Source organism: Mesitornis unicolor, unplaced genomic scaffold (genome assembly GCF_000695765.1).
Source record: "Mesitornis unicolor isolate BGI_N332 unplaced genomic scaffold, ASM69576v1 scaffold7, whole genome shotgun sequence".
NCBI classification, from domain to species: domain Eukaryota; kingdom Metazoa; phylum Chordata; class Aves; order Mesitornithiformes; family Mesitornithidae; genus Mesitornis; species Mesitornis unicolor.
Genome location: NW_010195464.1, coordinates 42,433 through 62,814, shown reverse-complemented (window position 1 = coordinate 62,814; position 20,382 = coordinate 42,433). Strand labels below are relative to the sequence as shown.

At 41.0% G+C, this 20,382-nt stretch overlaps 2 protein-coding genes across 3 annotated transcripts in view; one reads left to right on the top strand and one right to left on the bottom strand.

Annotated features, from left to right (window-relative positions):
- The window catches only part of LOC104543479 (lymphoid-specific helicase-like), a 24,290-nt gene extending 9,416 nt beyond the window's left edge, over positions 1-14,874 (top strand). Inside the window, 13 exon segments of the mRNA XM_010188103.1 lie at positions 1-117; positions 681-877; positions 1,569-1,665; positions 2,696-2,857; positions 3,357-3,499; positions 5,143-5,281; positions 6,713-6,796; positions 6,879-6,998; positions 8,284-8,400; positions 9,309-9,468; positions 12,576-12,672; positions 12,891-12,967; positions 14,626-14,874. The exon segment at positions 1-117 is cut by the window's left edge and continues 6 nt beyond it. Of these exon segments, the coding sequence (XP_010186405.1) occupies positions 1-117; positions 681-877; positions 1,569-1,665; positions 2,696-2,857; positions 3,357-3,499; positions 5,143-5,281; positions 6,713-6,796; positions 6,879-6,998; positions 8,284-8,400; positions 9,309-9,468; positions 12,576-12,672; positions 12,891-12,967; positions 14,626-14,723 (1,608 nt within the window). The 3' untranslated portion in view covers positions 14,724-14,874.
- A 4,666-nt stretch (positions 14,875-19,540) lies between these two features.
- The window catches only part of PDLIM1 (PDZ and LIM domain 1), a 32,216-nt gene continuing 31,374 nt past the window's right edge, over positions 19,541-20,382 (bottom strand). The window contains exon 6 of one of the 2 annotated variants that reach the window (XM_010188102.1): positions 19,541-19,900. In XM_010188102.1, coding sequence (XP_010186404.1) covers positions 19,714-19,900 — 187 coding nt within the window. In that variant the 3' untranslated portion in view covers positions 19,541-19,713. The remainder of the gene's footprint in view (positions 19,901-20,382) is intronic. The other variant, XM_010188101.1, reaches the window with a different exon arrangement.

The window sequence follows — 20,382 nt, the reverse complement described above, 5'->3', positions numbered from 1 at the left end:
CAGCAGGAACGTCGTAAACTGGTTCGTAAAATTCACAGACGGCAAGGATCACTGCAAATCCACCCTGTGGTCATTACTTCCTTTGAAATAGCAATGCGAGACAGAGCTGCCCTGCAGGTATCTATGTTCTGAAAGCTCTAGGATGGGTGGAAGGCCTCATCACTAAGCAAAAAGCCAGGCATGCTGCCTGTATGAGTGTCATACTGTGGCATTTATATTGACATTCACTTCTGTTTCTGTGGTAGCAGTGGCTCTGGAATTTTCTGGTTAAGTTCTGCAAACAGTTCCCTTTTTTGGATAGTGTTCTAAGCAGATAGTTACACCATACTGCTCTTTTCGTTACCTTTCTGTAGGTGATGGTGAGGGAGGCTTGGAGTAAAAGCTGTAGTCAGTGTATAAATATGGTTAACATCAGAATGGTTGTTTCAGCAAGATGAGTTTCTTGTATAAGTTTTATTGTAATCACCTAAGCTTTCCAAATGCAGTCACAAGGCAGCAGCAGATATGTGGCATTAAGTGTCTGGACTCAGCTCTTCTGTTGTTTCTTACTTGCCAGACCAGTAAATACAATCTTTGTAACGGGCAGTATCAGACAGTCTTAATAGTGTTTTTTATCTCATCTGGCACATGTTTTGATGGAGGAAAGCTAAGATTTACTGAAATATCCTTTCTTTTTGTAGCACTGCTTCTGGAAATACCTGATAGTAGATGAAGGTCACAGGATTAAAAATATGAACTGCCGCCTTATCAGGGAATTGAAACGATTTAATGCAGACAATAAACTCCTGTTGACTGGTACTCCCCTGCAAAACAACTTGGCAGAGCTTTGGTCATTGCTTAACTTCCTGTTGCCAGATGTGTTTGATGATTTGAGAAGGTAGGTTGCAATCTCATGATGAAAACTATTCTTATTTGTTCTGTTTGATCTTTATTATGACTCTTTAATAATTAAACTTGTGAAGATTATTACAAATACCGCATTTTATGATACGATTATAGTTTGGTATGATTATTTAATAGTAAAGTCTTTGAAATGTGTCTTGCCTTCACACTTAGTTGTTTCAGAAATTAAGAAAGTAATTGTCAGTTCTATGAATAGTGGAAGCTCGACTTTGAGCTAAGGCATGAGCATTTGAGGGGAAGAGATGCTTATCTAATAGTGCCTGGTGCTGCCTGAGATTTTCTAAGGTGCTGCAGAAAGCTGTGTGAGGCTGGCAGAAATGGGACCTGTAGGAAATGGATTCTTTTCTGAAGCAGTAGGGTGTCAGGTGAAGAAATATTGTCAAAACAGTCTTTGGACTAATTCTGGAAAAAGATACAGGTTAGGTTGAATGTAATAGATTACAGTGAATATTCTAACACGAGTATTTTACTAATCACTTAAAACCTCAAGCATCTGAATTGACATGTGCATTTCAGAAATACTTCTTGTTCTCTCCACATTCAGGATGGATATTAGTGCTTTGTTTTTCTTAAATCGCAGGATAAGAGAAGAATAGTATGCTTAAATAATGAAGAATATTAGCTATGAACTAAGCTATTCCTTTTCTGTTTTGCTTTGTTTTTAGCTTTGAATCCTGGTTTGATATTACCAGCGTTACAGAAACTGCTGAGGATATTGTTGCTAAAGAAAGGGAGCAAAACATCTTGCATATGCTGCATCAGGTTTCCACTTACTCTTTGTGTTGTTTTTTTCAGGGTTTCTTTCTAACACTGGCCACTATTATGAAGTGTGTCAAAATCTTGCTTGTGAAGCTGAATTCTGAGGCTTTTATTGTGGCACTTCTGGGCTTCCTTAGACTTGTGGGTTTTTGTTTTGATTTTGTGTTCTTTTTCATTCTTTACAGCATTTATTAATACTGAAAGGAACAACGTGCCTCTTTGATAATAACTCATTTTTCTGTTCTCCGAACTGAATTGAATTTAGTTCAGCTTAATAGCAGTTGCTTGCTTCTGTTTGCCGAAAGGTTTAATTGGTATATTTATTTTTTTTGAAAGAACTTTTAAGGGAATTTATGTAACTTCTGGGTGTTGAACAGAATACCTTTTGACAAAGCAGTTGTATAACGTGCCTCTCTTCAAAGCCAAACTAACACTGAAAATTATTTTTAAAGGTGTGCATGGAAGTAAATGCTTACAGAACTATGATTTTTCCCATCACAAATGGATGATGAAAGATTGAAATTGTAGCTTCTAGATGTAACTGTCAATGACAACTTAGCATTTATTTCAGTTAAAGGTTTGGGGCTTTCCCAAAATACCTTTCTTTAAGAAATATAACAATCAAAATCAGTTGTTTCATTTAAAAAAGTACTTTCAATAATGAAAATTATCTGAAAGGTCTGTAACATAGTTACTACTGCACACTTATTAAACACTTGGAAATTTTTCAAGTGTCAATGGATATGTTTTTTGAACACATGTATTACCAGCATGTATGTAGAGGTTTTTGAGTAGGCATCTATATTAAAAAATAAATTAGGGAGCTCTGCAAAGTAACACCCTTGCTTTAAATTGTCAAAAGAGCGCCGTATCAGTAGACCTGTTTGTGTGTCCTTCTTTTGTGGTTTGGTTTTGGTTTGTTTTGTTTTGTTTTGGGTTTTGTTTGGGTGGTTTTTTGGTTTGCCTTTTTTTTTTTTTAACTAGCCATGTTGAGAGCTTTGAGTAATTGTAACACATGTACTCAATATTTCAGATTCTGACACCTTTCTTACTGAGAAGACTGAAATCCGACGTTGCTCTTGAGGTTCCTCCTAAACGAGAAGTTGTGGTTTATGCACCGCTGACAAAGAAGCAAGAAACTTTCTATACTGCCATTGTAAATCGCACCATTCAGAAACTGCTGGGAAATAACGAGGTATCTACTGATACAGATATTAGAAATGTGCTTGCTATTAATGGTTTATAGGCAAAAACACACTGGTGTGTTTTCATTATCGTCGTAACTGAACCTACTTTTTGCTTAAATTTTTAGTCTGATCCTTTTGCTATCTTTCAATGGCAGTTACTGTGACTGGCCTCAGTAGGCACAGAACTAATACAATGGAAGTGTAAATATGTTCTTGATTACTTGGGAAGGGAAAAGAAGAGATTTTGTAGAGTTGACAGTTTCTGCTCTAAAATCAATAAGGTACTAATGCAGCTTTTAAAAATAAAGCAGTAACTTTCAAAATGTAGTTGCAGACCTTAATTAAAATTTGGGCTGCATTTTCTACTTAACCTACAGCTGCTGAGTCTAAGTATTACGTGGCGCATATCAATGAGACCTCTTTTTAGTATTGAGAATACTTGGGTCAGCATAGGCCTGTGAATCTGAAGCTGTCTCCTGTTGATGGCAATGTTACCGTTTCCCACAGGAGGAAGTAGTTGAGTTGAGTCCTACAGGCCGACCAAAACGCCGTAGTCGAAAACTGGTTGATTATTGTGAAGAACGTAAAGGTTCACCTGATGACTTGGAAAAATGGATCAGCAAAATGCAAGAAGAAGTAGAAAAGGAGAGGTGCCTGCCCTAAAATACTACTTCTTCTTCTTCTTCTTCTTCTTCTTCTTCTTCTTCTTCTTATTATTATTATTATTATACTGCATATCTCCTGCTTATTGAAATGGATCAAGAAGAGTGGCATTTTGTAACTCACTATCCTTGTAGCTTTGATTTGGGTTTGTTTGTTGTTTGGTTTTTTTTGCTTTTACCTAGTATTCACTGGGTCATGATAGCAATTATTAGGTTGTACCATCACTCACTGACTCATTAGAGTTATAGTTAACACTCCTAAATCTGTGGCCTTTGCAGTATCTAGCAAGAAAATGGCTTCTTGAGTCCTTCCTTGCATTAGTCACAGTCTTAGGTAGATCCTGTGACCATAGTGCTACTGATATAATCCATAAAGAGCTAAAATGTCCTAGTGTGAAATGAAATTACTTTGGGCAATTAAAACATGTGGTAGTGAAGAACTGTGGTTTCACCAAAGCCTCACCTAAGATGGTGGTGTGTGCCAGCCAGGGAAGAACTGCTTCATCTTAGCTACTTGGTACTTGAAATTTCATTGTAAAAGCTTAGGTCCTGGCTACAGCTAGCAATGTGGACAAAGAGCTGAAGAGCCTGGCTTATTGCTGGGTTTTGCAGGCTTTGCAACGTTCAGGTAAACCTTTTGTCTCCAATGTCCGATTATGTTCACATTAATTCACATTATCTTGTATTGGCTCAAAGACAGGACAAGGGATAATGCTGGTGTGCTACCTAGGAGTTAACTCCTAGTCTTTTGCAGAATTACTCAGGAATACTTGAAGCAGTTTGGACTCAGGACTGGAGAAAATGGAGGAGTAGTTTCCTTGCTAAATTTTGTAAAATATGTAAGCTTAAGCTGAAGCCTGGAACAAATGGCCAGCACCGTTATTGTTGTTTTGGTGACAGGTATTGGTCACTTCCTGGTGACTAAGATCAGAGCTGAGATTTGGAACTGATGGAGCTGAGGAATAATGTTCACTTCCGGGTTTGGCAAGGTCTATTGGTAGCACTAAATTGGCTGGAAGTCCCTTGGGCGTAAGGAAAACCAAGTTACTCTTCAGGCTTGAAACGTATTTATTTTGCTAGATTTTTATTGTAGTCCAGTGCACTTTGCAAGAACAGACACTTAAATATATGTTTGTATTAGTTTTATGATATGCATGGATCCCTTGTGTGAGAGATGGTAGTTAGATGTTTAAGAGCTAAATAGCTGTGTTTGTTGCGAATCCTTAAATGTGTGCATTTGGCTGGAGTGAGATAGGCAGAGAGCTGATTTTGGAATAGCTTATATTTTTGTGCAGGAGATCCGACCATTTCTTTTAGAGAGGGCTTGCTTCTGTTCCCTTTTCTGCTGGGTGGCTTGCACAAGTTGTTTTTTCTGCTGCTGATTACTACTGACTGTCCTTTTGTGTGTTAAACCAATAATGGCAAACCTTTGTGCCTTTGGTGCCAAGTGTGGCACTAAAAGAAGTTTCATCTGATAAGTTTTACTAATTATGAGGGGTTTTGAAGACATTTGACACAGCATGTGAATCCATTGCTTGATTTTGGCTTTATTAGTCTCCTTTTTTCTCTTCGGTATATGTAGCATAATAAGATGATACTTTCTGTACTAATAATTAACGTATCTTTTTAAGGCCAGTGGTAGAAGTGAGTGTTCCTATGGATTCGGAGGTGAACCTTAAACTGCAGAATATTATGATGTTACTGAGGAAATGTTGTAATCACCCCTATCTTATTGAATACCCTTTGGACCCTGCTACACAACAATTCAAGGTACGTATTTTAAAAGAATTACGAGAAAAATTATTCCCAGTGTTAAAAAGAAAACACGCTGCAAGCTGACGGCAGTAAGGAGTGACCATTTCAATGTATTTGGGATGTGCCTCTCCATTGAATTCCAGCAGTGTACTTGAATCTTCCTGCAGCATCAGTTGCAGAGACTGATTCAGCCTCTGTGCCCGTTTAGTCTTTGCATAGCGATGCTGTAGTGTTCTTCATTATGGCAGTGCTCCTCTGCTGGGAGCAGAGTTACTGAATTCAAACAGTAACTTGGTTCCATTTACTCAAGGTGTTTTAGGAGCTGCCTCAAGCCCTCCTCACGAGTTTAATTTTCAAAACAAAAAAATACTGACCTTGGTGCACTGTTCATGACATAGATTTTACACAGTGCAGGAGGTACGGTGGTAACTTTTTAAGTGTGAGGTGTTGAAGAGCTAAACCAAGTACAACAGAGTTGTCTGCTCAGAGAATGGAGAGAATGGAGCATAATTTCTCCTCCTCGAAAGGGAAAAAATCCAAATTATATCACAAAGACCCACTGATAGTTTACGGAAATCAGTTGGCAATATAGGAAGGTATGAGGTAATTTGAATTGAAAGAATTTTGAACAACGGGAAGTTACTTGCACATTCTAAATGTAGGTTTGTGGGCATGTGTAGTCGTGTTTCCTGTTCAGTGAGTGATAACAGATTCAGCTGCCCTCAGGAGCAAGCTGTTGAAGTTTATCAATGTAAAGTTAGTGCATAAAAAGCAGATAGACCGGTCTGGGTGATGAGGGGAAATTAGTTAATGTGTAGAAAATGCAGACTGTTTGGCAGTTGACACCACTTGCAGGAGCTAGTACTTGCTTAGGAAAAATGGATTAGGAATTATTGAGGTGGCTGCTGTATGGCTTAGACCTGAGAAGTTTCTATATCCCTGATCTTAGCCCACAGCAAGAATTAGATCTAACAAACTCTTCTAAGCAAAAGAGGGGTCTAATGTTGCAGCGTGAAAACTTGTTCTGTGAACTTTTGTTGCTTGGCTGATGTGTAGTAACTTTTTGAGCAGTGCTTCCTTATATCCAGTAGGTGGAAGCCTTGTTCATTAATTACAAGCTGGGAAAGGAACAAGTGTTTTTCCATGTGGAAAAATGAAAATCATCAGGGTTTCTCCTTCCAAAAATGGATGAAAATTAATTAGTTTATTTTAAAAAAATTGGCATATGAAACAATGGCGTTTGACTTAGTTTCATCATGATTTAACTGATTCAATGTAGTTCACTACAATTAATGTTGCTTCCGATCTCACAGCTGTTAGCTAAAAAGGTGATACAAAGTTCTTTCTCACAGAAGCTTTCAGACAGCTTTTGCTGATGCTTCCAAGTCAGGGAAACCTTTGGTATCCTTTCCTCCTAATATATTATCCCCTCTCCCCTGTTCTAAGGTTGATGAAGATCTAGTAAAGAATTCAGGCAAGTTTCTAGTCTTGGACCGAATGCTTCCAGAACTGAAAAAAAGAGGACATAAGGTAAACTTAATGATTTGGAGAGTGGGCATTGTTGTCTCCTTATGACCAAAAAATGGTGTTAAGGAATATTCTGGTCTTGTAGGTCTTGTTGTTCTCGCAAATGAATACGATGCTTGACATTTTGATGGATTACTGCTATCTGAGAGACTTCAAATTTAGTCGATTGGATGGCTCTATGTCCTACTCTGAGAGAGAAGAAAATGTAAGTAGATGTACATGCCCTTTGAGACTGTTAGCAAATTCTGCTTGTTCTTGTGACACTGGAATATGACTTCACACGGCATTTAGCCTGTAATAGGCAAAAGACATCTGTGCTGAAAACCGACATCTTTTTGCCGCTGCTTTAATATCTGCAGCTCAGAAATATGGAAGCAATGAAATGTGTTACTAACCAGTATCTTAGGGTATGCCTGGAATGCAAAATGTAAAGTATGTGATGTATCTAGATTGTGGCAGATGCTAATCCCAGTTCTACCCCTGCATGTATTGTTTTCTAGCATCCAGGATGTGATGCTAGCATCTATGGGAGCATAGTGCAAGTCTAACACCAAATAAAGGAGATTTACAGGAAATAAGGTTTTGTACCTAGTGGGACAACTGTAACTTCAGCCTGAAGTTGCATGTGGATTTGTTCCAGTGCAATCCTTTGGTTTTGCACACTTGTAATGGTTTCAAATAGCCACAGAACTGAGGCATATATTTATCATTAAGAGTGGCCATGCCAGGGTGGTTCTGGAAAACCACCTCTCTGAGGGTTTGCAGGGATGTGAAAGAGTGATGCTTATATGGAGGAAGTACACAGGATGCATCTAGGGAATGTGCTGCCTTTGCCATCTGGTCTCTAAGATATGGACTAGTTTTTATGAAGATACAGAAAAACACTGGCAAATTACAGGTCATCCAGTTCAGATTGCGCTTCCCTTCACCCCATTTTTGCTGTGCCACAGTGAGGGTTTCTTTTCCTTTGCTGTACTGTACACTTCCAGTTTTCTACTAGCATCTGGGTGGTCAGACTAAGTAGTCTAGGTTTTAACTGGTATTGCAGACTTAGTAGGAGCTGTGCTGACACTTGGAGACATCTTACAGTGAAAGCAGGCTAGATGCTGAGTAGGAGGCCAGAAAGTTATTCCTAGTCTTGAAGTAAGAGGAGGAGGTATACAGGGTGGCTGGAAGTTACAGTCAAGTTGACATCGGTATTGATTTTTGCCTGTGTCAAGAAGTAAATATGCGTTTAGATTCTACCAGCTTGGACTGTGCTTACCTTGCACATCACTGGATGGTAGGTTATGTGGAGGTGAGTGTGATTTGGATTGCACCTCACTGTAGTCATCTCAACTGTGTGTGTTAGACAACTGTTAGAATGGAATCTTCAGATAAGAAATACAATTGCTTCACTTTTTGGCCTTCACAGATCTCTCAAAATAAAACATAAGCTATGTTGTGTTTAATCCATCTGCTGTTTTCTTAATAGATAAATTCTCTTCCAGATCCATCAGTTTAATACTGACCCTGAAGTTTTCCTGTTCTTAGTGAGTACAAGAGCCGGAGGCTTGGGCATTAACTTAACTGCAGCAGACACAGTTATCATATACGATAGTGACTGGGTATGTTGACTCTTAACCTAGTGATGTGTGTCATAAAATGCTTTCTCTATTGCTGCTTTTGATAATCATTTACTAATCCATTATGGTATATACGATTTCTGTAAATTTAATGAGGTCTTACATTAAGACAATAATAAGTAGTGTATGCAGAGATGTTGTATGTGAAAAATGTAGCCTCGTGTGAAAAGTCCTAGCTTATAGAATACAATGTTAGAGTTGGTTTCCAAAACTAGACTGTCCCTTTTGTTACACTACAAGGAGAATTTTTTTTCTGTTGAAGATACATGTGCTCCTTTTGATTTATTATTTAAACTTGAATGTAGCTGGACCTGTTTCCAACAGCTGCCATGTTAGTACTAGCCCCATGAATTTCCTCCTGTGAATTGCCATGTGTGTTTTAGCCAGCTAGGATTCTGCTGCTCTTGTGAGTCTGGAGGCTGGGAAGAAAAGCGTGGAAGGAAATGACTGAGGACCTCTGCATCTTCACTTTATTTTAATGGACAGCTCTGCCGTTTGCATGTCTGTTCAGCTTTGGGAGAGCTAAAGCAGCTTCAGAAATGGCTGCGGACTTAAAATCCCTTTTCTTATCTTCCCAACAAGAGAACCCACAAACCTGCAACTAACACCCTCAGCCAAATGTCATACAAAACACGTCCATCTGTTGCAAACTGCAGCACATAGTGCAGAAGGAGTCTGAGCTAGCTGAGGTTACTCTGGCTGAGCAGCTACAGCAGAAGAGCTTATGGATGAGTGTAAGAGTAAAGAGATGTAGAGTTCTATTTTACCGTGGCTGCCCTGCTTATTGCTTCTGTTCTTCCCCTCAGAGCTCTATTGACAATGCTTTCTGTGGTACTTGCCATAAAAAAAAAGAAGCTAATGATGTAGCTAACTTTTTTTTTTCTGCTCAGAACCCCCAGTCGGATTTGCAGGCCCAAGACAGGTGTCACAGAATTGGTCAGACAAAGCCAGTGGTTGTTTATCGTCTTGTGACAGCAAATACTATTGACCAGAAGATTGTGGAGAGAGCTGCTGCCAAGAGGAAGCTGGAGAAGCTGATTATCCACAAAAGTTAGTATCTTTCTCTTATGACTTCCTGTAAGCATGTGCTCCTTCTTTAAATCTTGAGAGAATTCTTACCGCTCTGTTTTGCGACTGCTGAGTATTTTTTTCTTAAATGCAAAAAGCTTAATCTTCCCAGCAAGTGGCTATATAGTGTTACTTGTCAAAATGTGTTCTTAGACACACTGTGGATAACTTCTCTAGCAAATTATTAAAAAGCACTTCTAGTATTTCTGGAATTACCACATTATGACTATTCTTTTACTAGTAGGTAAAGAAAAAAAGAGAAGTGGTGGGATAATGAGCATACCTGGAAGAAATACAGGCAAAACCATGCAATAAAAGAGTATAGCTCTAGGCTTGTTGGCAGCTTGTCAGCAAGGTCATCGTTCGTTTGACCCAAATGTTTTTGGACTTTTAGCATCAGGGTAGATGACAAGTTTGGGTTGATTATCTTTCAAAAATGAGATTAAATTAACCAGAATGCAAATAGAAAAGCAGATTAAATAATTCTTAGTGCTTGCAGTTTAATTTGTAACAGTTCTTCGTTTGGACCAATATGCCTACCTAATGACATCTAGAGCAGTGTTTCGTGATGTGATGTTTAGCATAGGTTTTTCTAGTTGCACTGGCAAACTTGCTTGAGTAGGGAGTGTTCCTATTAAAATTGGTATAATGAGTAGAGACTATAGAAAGCTGGTTTCTGTGAAGGTTGCTACTAAACTGAATTGAGATTGCAAGTCTTAGAGCTGTAAAATCACTGTAAAGTGTTTCAGTATCCTGTTTGCATTTGTCCTTCTGAATTTCAAAACAGTGTGTTATAACCACAGTAGAATAGTCCTGTTTGAACAGTTAACCAATGCTGACTAGAACAATAGTCCCTGATTTTATGTGCAGAACAATGGTGATTCTTGTTGCATTCTTGGTTATGTAGCTGGTCATACTCAAAAGCGAGTGATTGGGTTGAAGTGTCTCTTTAGGGGGTAAATTTTTGTTGTTTGGATCCTGTAGGAATCCTGCTTTGCTTCTGTAGCTTATTCTGTTTGTGATGCTTGGCCAGTAGCTCCGTGTATCATTTTCCAAACATTAAGCTTGTTTGAAAAAGTCAACTTTTGTAACTTGATACGGGCTTCTGATGATAATTAGCCTTATATAGAGCTTTAAAGGAGGTTAAGAACTTCTCATAGCATATCAAGGCAGGGAGGAAGCATTTTCATGAGGGAATAAAGGAGCAGAAAGGCCACACCTGTAACTATCTACAGCACAGTGCACTGCTTGTGAAGCCGAAGTTGCAGTTTGCCTCTGGTTTTGGATGTTAGCTAATCTTTGTTAGATGCTTATGCTAGTTTTAGCCTTTTTCTTTGTAATCTGTTTGCCTCTGCTTTCTTGGTGTGACTGCTGTCTGATTCTTAATTGGTCCTTAACATGTATCTATAAGTAAAAACTTGTTAAAATTGTTTTATTAAGGTCCAAGCTGAAGTTAAAAACCGAAGTGGTAAATGAGTGCACAAAGCAGAAAGGGCTGTAATAGAAGATGACTGCCGTATCTGTCAAGTTGGGTCATGTCTTCAGTTTTTGTAATAAGTTGTATGTTTATCTTGGTAACTATTGGTGAATCATATCTAAATCTTGCAGTTTAGGTAGGGAAGTCCCCTCCAGGAGCCTTTGGATCCACTGTGCAAATATAAAGGTGATGTAATGGATCCCGTTATTTTGAATGTCTAAAAAAAGTGCTGGGACTTTGGTGGAGTGAATGACAAAGGGACATCCTGAAGCTTACTTAAGTCAGGCCTTTCAGTGGTGTCTAACCATGTAGGATGTGTGCAGTACAAGTGCTGGAGCTTAGCAACTGGAATTTGTTGCAAAACAGAATGCTTTTTTTGGCCTTAGCACCAGGTTACTCTTTCTGTCTTGTGCTTCTGTTTTATTGAAGAAAGTTGCCTAGGAAACTGTATGAGAACCAGCATGACTTTAGTTAAATTAGTAGATGTTGGACAAAGAGGAAGTGATGGATGTAAACTTTTTTGAAGTGTTGAGTGCTTGATAGGTGGTTCTGTATTTTTTGTGTCACTATTATTGCAACTCAAGGCCTGTACCACACAATACCATATAGTTTATGAAACTCTGAAAACTAAAAAGAGACTGCCTCACTAATATTGCATGACAGGACCTGGATTCTGTAGTGTCACAGCAGGAGACGTTAACAGGGGAGAGAATCCTATAGCTCAAACCCCTCTGGAACTTGCATCTGATTTGCACTTCTCAGATAAAACAGCCAGTCCTTGGAGGGAGATAGGAAAAGGTGTGAGGAGGACTTGCGAAACCCAGATATAGGAAAGAGCAGTAGTGATTGCAATGAAAGGGATCGATGAAGACACGTTCATAATATGGGTACATGCATTGATAAAACTGAGGAAATCTGGCATAGAACAGTAAGCCTTGCCTGCCTCCTTGAAATGTGCAAGGCTGAACTTGACTTCATCCATGCTTAGCTCTAGGTAAGAAATAATCTTCTTCTTGGTGGTTTTTTTTTTTATATTTAGGCTGACATCCGGATTTGTGTGTTGATAGGCATTAGCAGGTATTGGCATAGTCTCTTCAAGAAACCAGCCTGTGTCAGGTGTATAACTTTATCACGTTTGTCTGATCTCTTAAACTGAGGGATGTTCTCTCTGCACACCACCTATTTTTCACATATTTCCTATCTTGTGGTTAATGCTGCTTACTTTGTTTCAACCAGCTTACAATACAAAGGGAACAAACTTCAGCATCCACCATCTAACTTTATTTACAATGTTTTTACTGTAAGTAAACGAATGGGTTTTCCGCTCTGTGTGTGTGTGCATGTTGAATTGGTGTTTCAATCAGTTCTTCTGCATACTTCAGCTAGAAAGTGAAAGGCCTGCATGTAAACTGTTCATGTACCTCTGACTTTTTTCCTCCAGTTAGGCTGTTAGCGTAAGGTGTGTTTAACTGAAGGCTGAAGCAGTGAAACGTAGCATTAGTTTTGATATGCAAGAGTAACTTGTTCCATATGTGCATCCAGCATCGATTTAACAGTTTACAGAATTTGTTCCTGCCTCTGTGTACTTTCTTAAGATTTCTCCTTTCTACAGATCAGTTTAAAGGCGGCAAATCTGGTCTAGCACAATCAAAGAGCTGCCTGGACCCTCAGGAATTAATAGAATTACTGAAATCCCGAGACTATGAGAGGTATGCAGATTTTTGTATTTTCCTTGGACCGTGAGTTTGTAACTTGCAGCTTGCAAGCAGCTGTCAATAGCTGTGTTGTCTTGTGAAGTGGCATGTGGATCTTCATAGTGGAATGAATGTCCTAGGGATTCGGCTATGTGAGAAAACTTGACTTCTGTGCAATATTAACTGTAACATACTTTTATCTGTATTGAAAGAGTATTTCTTCCTCAACACAGGGAGGTTAAAGGATCTAAAGGAAAAGTAATCAGTGATAAAGATCTAGAGTTACTCTTGGACAGAAGTGATCTTATTGGTAAGTCAGAGATATTATATGTCTGTTTGTTTTCTGTTCAACAGTAAATTTATATTTTGTATAAAATATAGAATATAAATATATAGAGCATAAAATATTGAGTCTTCATATGTAGAAAGCTGCCATAGCTTCACTTACCTACAGCTGTGATGTACGTATAAAAAAGGACCCTTTGGCCCTTTTGCTGTCACTTCCAATCGGATTTGCTGAAGAAGAAATAACAGAACTTCCACACAAGTAGTCCAGAAAACCGTATTCATTCAGTGTCCCCTGAGCATACTGTGATTGAAAAGCATAGATTAGGAAGGGTTCTGCAAAGCAACCTTCTCTGCAAGTTGCTGTAACTTACCAAAACAGAAATTATTCTCAGAAAGTATTGGTTTCATCAGTGTTGTTTCAGAACCCGTTTTGATACTATCATAAATCAAAATATAGGCTAATATTTTTTTGGAGAATAAAATGAGCTTTTTAGAGTTACTATGGCTTGTCCGTGGATCAGATATTAAAAGAAGTAAATCTTGAGGTTGTCTGCAAATTCTTGTGTTTGATCAGGCTGAGATATTATAAAAAAAACCTTAATTTTTCTGAGAAAGGAAAAAATTCTTGTCCAGTTAATCTAAACAGTAGCTTTAGTAGCATTTGTTTCTTTCAGCATCCTTAGGAGAGAGAAGCCTCAAAACTTAGATACAGAAAAATCAGTCATTACAAAATTTAGAAGAAAAAATGATAGCTAGCCTTAAATAAGTGTGATATGTGTAGTTTGAGTAAAATTTTAAAGATAATTAGAATTGCTTAAATCTTATTCTATACTTAATTTTTATTCCTAGATTATCTGAAGACATTGTTTAATAAAACTGCTTATTTCAGTTAACTGACTGCTAATACTGAAAATTATTCTTGATGCACTGATAATACAGTATATCTTTACAAGTTCAGACTCTGAAACAATCTGGTTTCTCCTTTCAAGTTGGAGAAGGTGCCATTTATTTTGTGTTATTAATGGGCATCATCTTTGTAATGGTTACATTTTTTTCTCGCCTGTGTTAAAAAACAATCATGTATTAAAACTGTCAAAACCTGTTAATACAAAGATATTAGTCTACCATTATATACTGAATATTTACTGTAATTAACTACAGTTAAAGCTTTAGAAACTTAAATGCCACTTCCCACTCCTGTAAGCCACAATTCTTAAATATAAAGACAGTACTTTTTCATTAGCTTTATATTCACTGGAAGGGCAACATGATGATTGCAAGCTCTAAGAAAGCAAGACGTAGGTGTTTAAACTTCAGAAAAGAATATTGTTTAACAGAGCTGTAACTTTGTGTTTCTCCTAGTGACTTCACTACATAGGTTTACTGCATTCTGTTTTCGTCTGAGGAAAACAAGGCCGGTTCAGGCAGATTTTAAAACTGGTTATCTCCATTCAGATTTAGCCAGAGGTGTTGGAATTTTTTTTTCCTGGTTTAAAGCACACAACTGAAAAATATTTTCAAGCACTAATTGTTAGTATCGGACTGTGCAGTGAAGGAGCAAAATGATTTTAGCAACTTGCTTTCCAAATCCAAACAAAAATACATGAAACTTCTGTGTCTGCAATAGTAAGGTTGCAGACGCTTCTGTTACTGTTGATCTTTGTTCTGTTTTAATCCTAGATCAAATGAAGACCTCTGAAAACATGAAAAAGGAAAAAATGGGTGTCTTCAAGGTTCTCGAAGAATCGTCAGATTCCAATGCAGAATGCGTGTTTTAATGTGCAAATGTGGCCTGTAGCGTTACAGGACCAACGTGCGACTGACATCAGACCTTCCAGAGATGTCACTTTCACTGATCCTTTATGCTGACTTTCCTTAAGGCCTTGTTCAAATCCCTGGTGTTCTTTCAGTGCATTTCAACATGTTCTACAGAATAATACAGGTGATAGTTTCATGTTGTAGCTTTGGTAGGTTCTCATAAAGAATTACAAAAATGAGCGTGGTTCACAGTTGCAGCCAGCTCTTGTGAACAGTGGTTAAAAACTGGCGAATTGGTGTTAAAAAAAAAATCTTCCTGTGGAAGTCCTAAAACTTTTTTTTTTTTTAGATACAGCGTCAATTGTGCTTTTATTTGGAAGGAAGAGAACGTGTGCCGTTGTTACAGCCAGTTGTGTAGCTTCTGTTTTTAACTTCTGCAATTTATTTTGATTCAATAAACGTCTGGTTTGTTCTAAGGGTGTTTTAGCATAGCTTCTTAAACAAGCAGAGCTTATGTTGTGTCTGTTGATTTACACTTTCCCAACGTGTTTAGCATATTAGCAAATCTCACATATTAAAAAAAAAAAACAACCCCGCCCACAACAAAAACCAGGCAGCTTGAATGAGCTAAGGAAAAAAACCTTAATTTTTCTGGTGCAGACATTAATTCTGTATTTGACCGGCTTGTCAGTTTGCATAGCTAAGGTGCAGCTTAGAAGCACATGGAGGGAGCTAAGGGTACTGGAAGGGGAACATGCAGAATGTTCCTTTGGATGTGTGGATGACCAAGGCAGTACTTTCTGGGAAGGGAGGGTTTGGGACTCCCTTGGGAGTTGGGGCAGAAAAGACTGGTGAAGGATATTACTTGCATATGTAGCCTCTAAAAGCCAGCTGTAAGCAGTGGTTTCCAACTTGGGCATCAGGTAGCTTTTAAACTTTAAACTGGTTTGTGAAATGGTCCTCTAGGTGTAATTAGAAGCTGCAGTCATGGAGTTGAACTTGGAGCTGTCACAGTTGCAGTTGTGCTAGTTGTGCCAAGGCATAGGTAACATAGAATAAAATGAAATTGTACTTAATTACCAGACTTCAGAAACTAATTTCCAGTCACTTTATGATCATTCTTCTCTCTGTAGAGAGTAATCTGTTAGCCTGGGCCCCTCACTATAAGAAGGATGTTGAGATTCTGGAGCGTGTTCAGAGCAGAGCCACAAGGATGGGGAGGGCTCTGGAGAACAAGCCTTATGAGGAGCGGCTGAGGGAACTGGGGCTGTTTAGCCTGGAGAAGAGAAGGCTGAGGGGAGACCTCATCACCACCTACAACTACCTCAAGGGAGGTTGTAGAGAGGTGGATGCTGGTCTCTTCTCCCAGGTGATGGGGGATAGAACAAGGGGAAACAGCACCAAGCTGTGCCAAGGGAGGTTCAGGTTAGAGATAAGGAGGAAGTTCTTTACTGAGAGGGTCGTCAGAAGCTGGAACAGGCTGCCCAGGGAGGTGGTGGAGTCACCATCCCTGGATGTGTTTAAAGAGCGGGTAGATGAGGTACTTAAGGATATGGTTTAGGGGGTAGACAGGAGCGGTTGGACGTGATGATCTCAAGAGGTCTTTTCCAACCGAGCGATTCTGTGATTCTGAATCAGAGAAAGTTATTTTATATTAGTAGGAGATGTTTTATCTTTTCCTCTGTAAGGGAACAAATGCATCTGTTCAGTTAATGAGTAGGCTGGCTTTGACCTTTGCCTGTTAAAAGCCATGTCTTGTTTCGAATTGCTGAAGACAAAAGCTGCTACGTTTTTTTCTGTTCAGTTACTTATTAGCCTGAATAATGCAAAGTCCAACAAGTGCTGTCTCCACGTATTGCTTACATTTGCTGAGCTACTATACTAGCAAAGACTTAAGACAAGATTTAAGAGTAAATATTATCCCACTTTCCATGCCGTGGCTGGAAAGCTAACCTGGAGCAGCAACACACAACCACTGGCTGCTGCACCAGGAGAAATGGGAGAGGTGGAAGTGGCAGGAAGAGGCTGCAAGTGGAAACCCAAGTAATGTCTGTTCAAAATGACAGATTGTGTTTTGTGCTGCACACCTATGTGAGACAGTGCCTCTCTGGCAGGGTGCTGACTCGCTAACTGCCTGACACTTCAGATAGAGATAATATGTAAAAGGTGCCTTGCGCTACTGTTAACTTCTGGAGCAGGCGGCTCAGTGTGGCTGCAGGCGTGACCCTATTTAACCTATTTTGTTATTGTTGACAAGTTCCAGATGCCAACTGTTAAACTCCAGAGGAACTTGGAAAGGCAGACTACAGTGAACACTGCAGTTGCCTGCATTGTAAAAGTTGAATACATTTTTTCATTGAGCCACAGCAGAGAGCGATCAAAGTCCTCCCCAATTAATGAATGTGAACTGCCTCCCTAGCCTCTTCCCATACTAATAAATTGGATCAACACTGCTGTCTGCATTAGAAACTTACACCTCCACAGCTCTCCCACAAACCTTTTGTTGTTCCCAACTCCTGCATCAAGCCTTGCACAATCAGTGTTTTCCCAGTGGTGCTGCCAGCCTTCGCTGCAGGAGCTCTGCTGGGGTGATAAAGCACGCGGCCCTGAACAAAGCAGAGCTTGTCTGTTTGCAGCGTGGGGCTGGGGAGGGGAGGGGAAATGCCAGGCATGGTTGATGCTCTTCCATCCTGACCCCCTGACACAAGAGCAAACTCATGAGGTTATCTGGACCGAGCCATGTTTTGCTGATGGATGTTTGTGCAGTGAAAATATTTGGTGAGTTTGCATACTTTATTTTGTTCGGCCCATGCCCTGCTATTGGGGTGCAGCACACCAGATGGCCCCAGTGGCCAGCATTTTCTTCCTGCAACGTGCCATGGGTGGTGGGCAGGCAGGAGCCCCCAGCCTCCTGAGAAAACGGACAGCAACGTGTGTGCAGTGCTGGGAGCAGCCACTGTCCCACACCATGGGACAGCGAGCACCAGTCTGAGATGCAGCCAGAGCAATCAGTTCCTAGAGGTTTACTCCTTCACTCTGGTGGTTCTGTGCTCTCCATTGCTGCACTGGCTTTTTGTCCAGTCCAGCCTAACTGCACCTACCAGGGCTACACCATGGGAGAGCCTTTCACTGTGGAAATGTGTTGTGGAAGGGAGAGAATTAACCCTCAGCAGTACTGAGGGGAGATGTCACCTCAGCAGGCCAAAAAAAACCCCGCTCACCCTGAAAAATGAAGCTGCTTGTGTTTAGTATCTGGAAATTGTGCAGGTGTTTGGACAGGCATAAGCTAGCTGCATGGAGAAGTCAAGCTTTGCCCAGGGATGAGCCAGACAAGGAGTCTGCTGGTTGAGCAATGCCATGCTCGCTTGCCACTGCTTATAGGAGCCTGAGAGCATGAGCTCAATTCAGCTGGGTTGGTGAGTCAGTCGCCTCCCCAGCTGCCAAGGAGCTGTAGAGTTGATCTGGACAATGGGATGCTCATAGTCTTGGTGACAGGTCAGCTTTACCTCAGGTGAGGACTGGTTTCTGGGTTGTGGTTTGGTTTGGTTTTTTCTTGCAAGACAGCTGTGCTGTGGTATGATTCATTGTGAAGGAGAGTAACTGGCGCAGCAGTAAAGCGTTGCTGAAGATGGCCAGGACTTTCCAGGACAGCCATATGACTCTGTCCATAGCTGTTGCAGGGGTAGAGGGGGCTCTGTGCCTGCCAGAGATGACCTATGGCTACAACCCCTTCTGTTTTCAGTCTCTGGCAATTTGTTTTAAAGCAATGACGACACTACGTCTCGGAAGCCATTTATTTTTACACCAAAAGAACACCAAGCATCTTGTTCAGAGGTGTGAGCAGAGAAATCACTGCAGACCATCTCTTTGCTATACATGGGTGAAGGTGCTGCTGCTCACGCACCATCAGCTCCTTATCCAGTGCATGTAGGGCATGTGGCTCCCTCCTGACATTAACCCCAAAGGCACCCTCCAGCAGCCATGCGTGTCTGGTGGTACGGAGAGCAGGGCGATGCCTCTGGCAGCCACGCGGGGCCTGGCACAGGGGACTGTCCCATGTGTCTGCAGATGAACCATAGCCATGGGGTCTGCCCTGTGTTGGATGAAGGGGTGTGTGGTGGTGAGACCCATCCAAGTCTGTGGTGGACAGGGGCAGATGGGCCAGGGCCAGGGACTACAGCCTCTCAAACCCTCTCCTCTTTGTTCTAGGACTCCCTGGTTTCCAGTAAGAATCAAGTAGACCTTTATTCGTAGAGCTGTTTGTGACCAGAGGGGCACCTGGGTAAATGTGATAACAGCTATCATTGAAGTCCCCGGTCCCATCATGATGCTGTGCTGGACACAGAGGAGGCAGCTCTTGGCTGTCTTGCACTGGGGACAGCCCACCAGTGCCAGCTATGGTCTGTGGCTTGGCTGTGCCCACCTGGCCCTTGCTGGGTGCCAGCAGGCAGCTGCTAACAGCAGCTAGGCAGCATGCGAGACCAGTTTGACTCAAGTTTGTAATTCCTGCCTGCTGGAGGACTGGGAGTCCCCGAAGGACTCCAGGGTAAACACAGCCATGCCCTGGACACCTCTTCTGCTGCCCTGGGAACTCCAGTCCAGTGCAAAGGATACCGGGAGAAAGCAGACACATCTGCCTTGTGGATTCACTGTTTATTGAATGCAAACAGAAGGCATGTAACTGGGACACAGAAGAGTTGTAAATCTGACTTTGGCCTCTGATTTTCCGGTGCAACTGACAGCACAAAGTAAAAATAATTATGTGTATTAAAAAAAAAACAACCCAACCAACCAAACAACAAAAACCAGTGAAAGAGGACATAAAAAGAACATTGAATGATTAGTGGCATCTCATGTGAACTGATGGAAGATTAATAATGGCAAGGAAATTCAAAGCCATGCCTAACATTCCTTATTGCCAGCAAGATTCAGCGGGGGGCAGGGACGATGCTTTCCAAGGAAAAGCAGCAGAGGAGAAACTATCCACACCAGATTTGTGAGCAGCACGGTTTACTTTGGGAAGACTGTGACCACCTCATAGCCCTCCGGGGGAATCACCCGCTCCCGGGCGTGCTTCTCGCAGTAGATTTGGTCTTCCACGAAGAAGTGTCCTTTCTGCTTCAGGTTGGTGCCGCAGTCACTGCACACGTAGCACTCAGGGTGACGCTGCTTGTCCCGGATCTTCACAAACACCCCTCTGGGGAAGGAACCAGCACCTCTCAGTGCCAGGTGCCCACCACTGCCTCCCTCCTTCCCAGCCACCTTCCACCCAGCCCAGACCCACACCAGCGCTGAAGGTGGACCATTTTCTCCTGCTCCTGACAAGTCAGAGTATAGGCCCTACCTCTGGTCAGGTAGATGTTAATAGCACTTTTAGAGCCCTGCATGTGCCATCATGGGAGCTCTCCCCTGGAAAGTGTTTCCTAGCACTGGCCTGCCTAAGTTTCACAGGGACAGTCCTATCATCTGTGGCGGCAGGAATCACTGTGATGGCTTCATCAGCTGACGGCTGGATACAACACAACAGCCTTCAGATGCCCCAGATAAAATTACAGGCATCAGCTTGACCATCTCGGGGAGCAAAACCCAGCTCCAAACCTACCAGACTGCAGAACAAATCCAGAAATGACTGCCACCACCAACTGAGGGGGCTGAAGGCTGCCCAGCCAGTCACTGCCC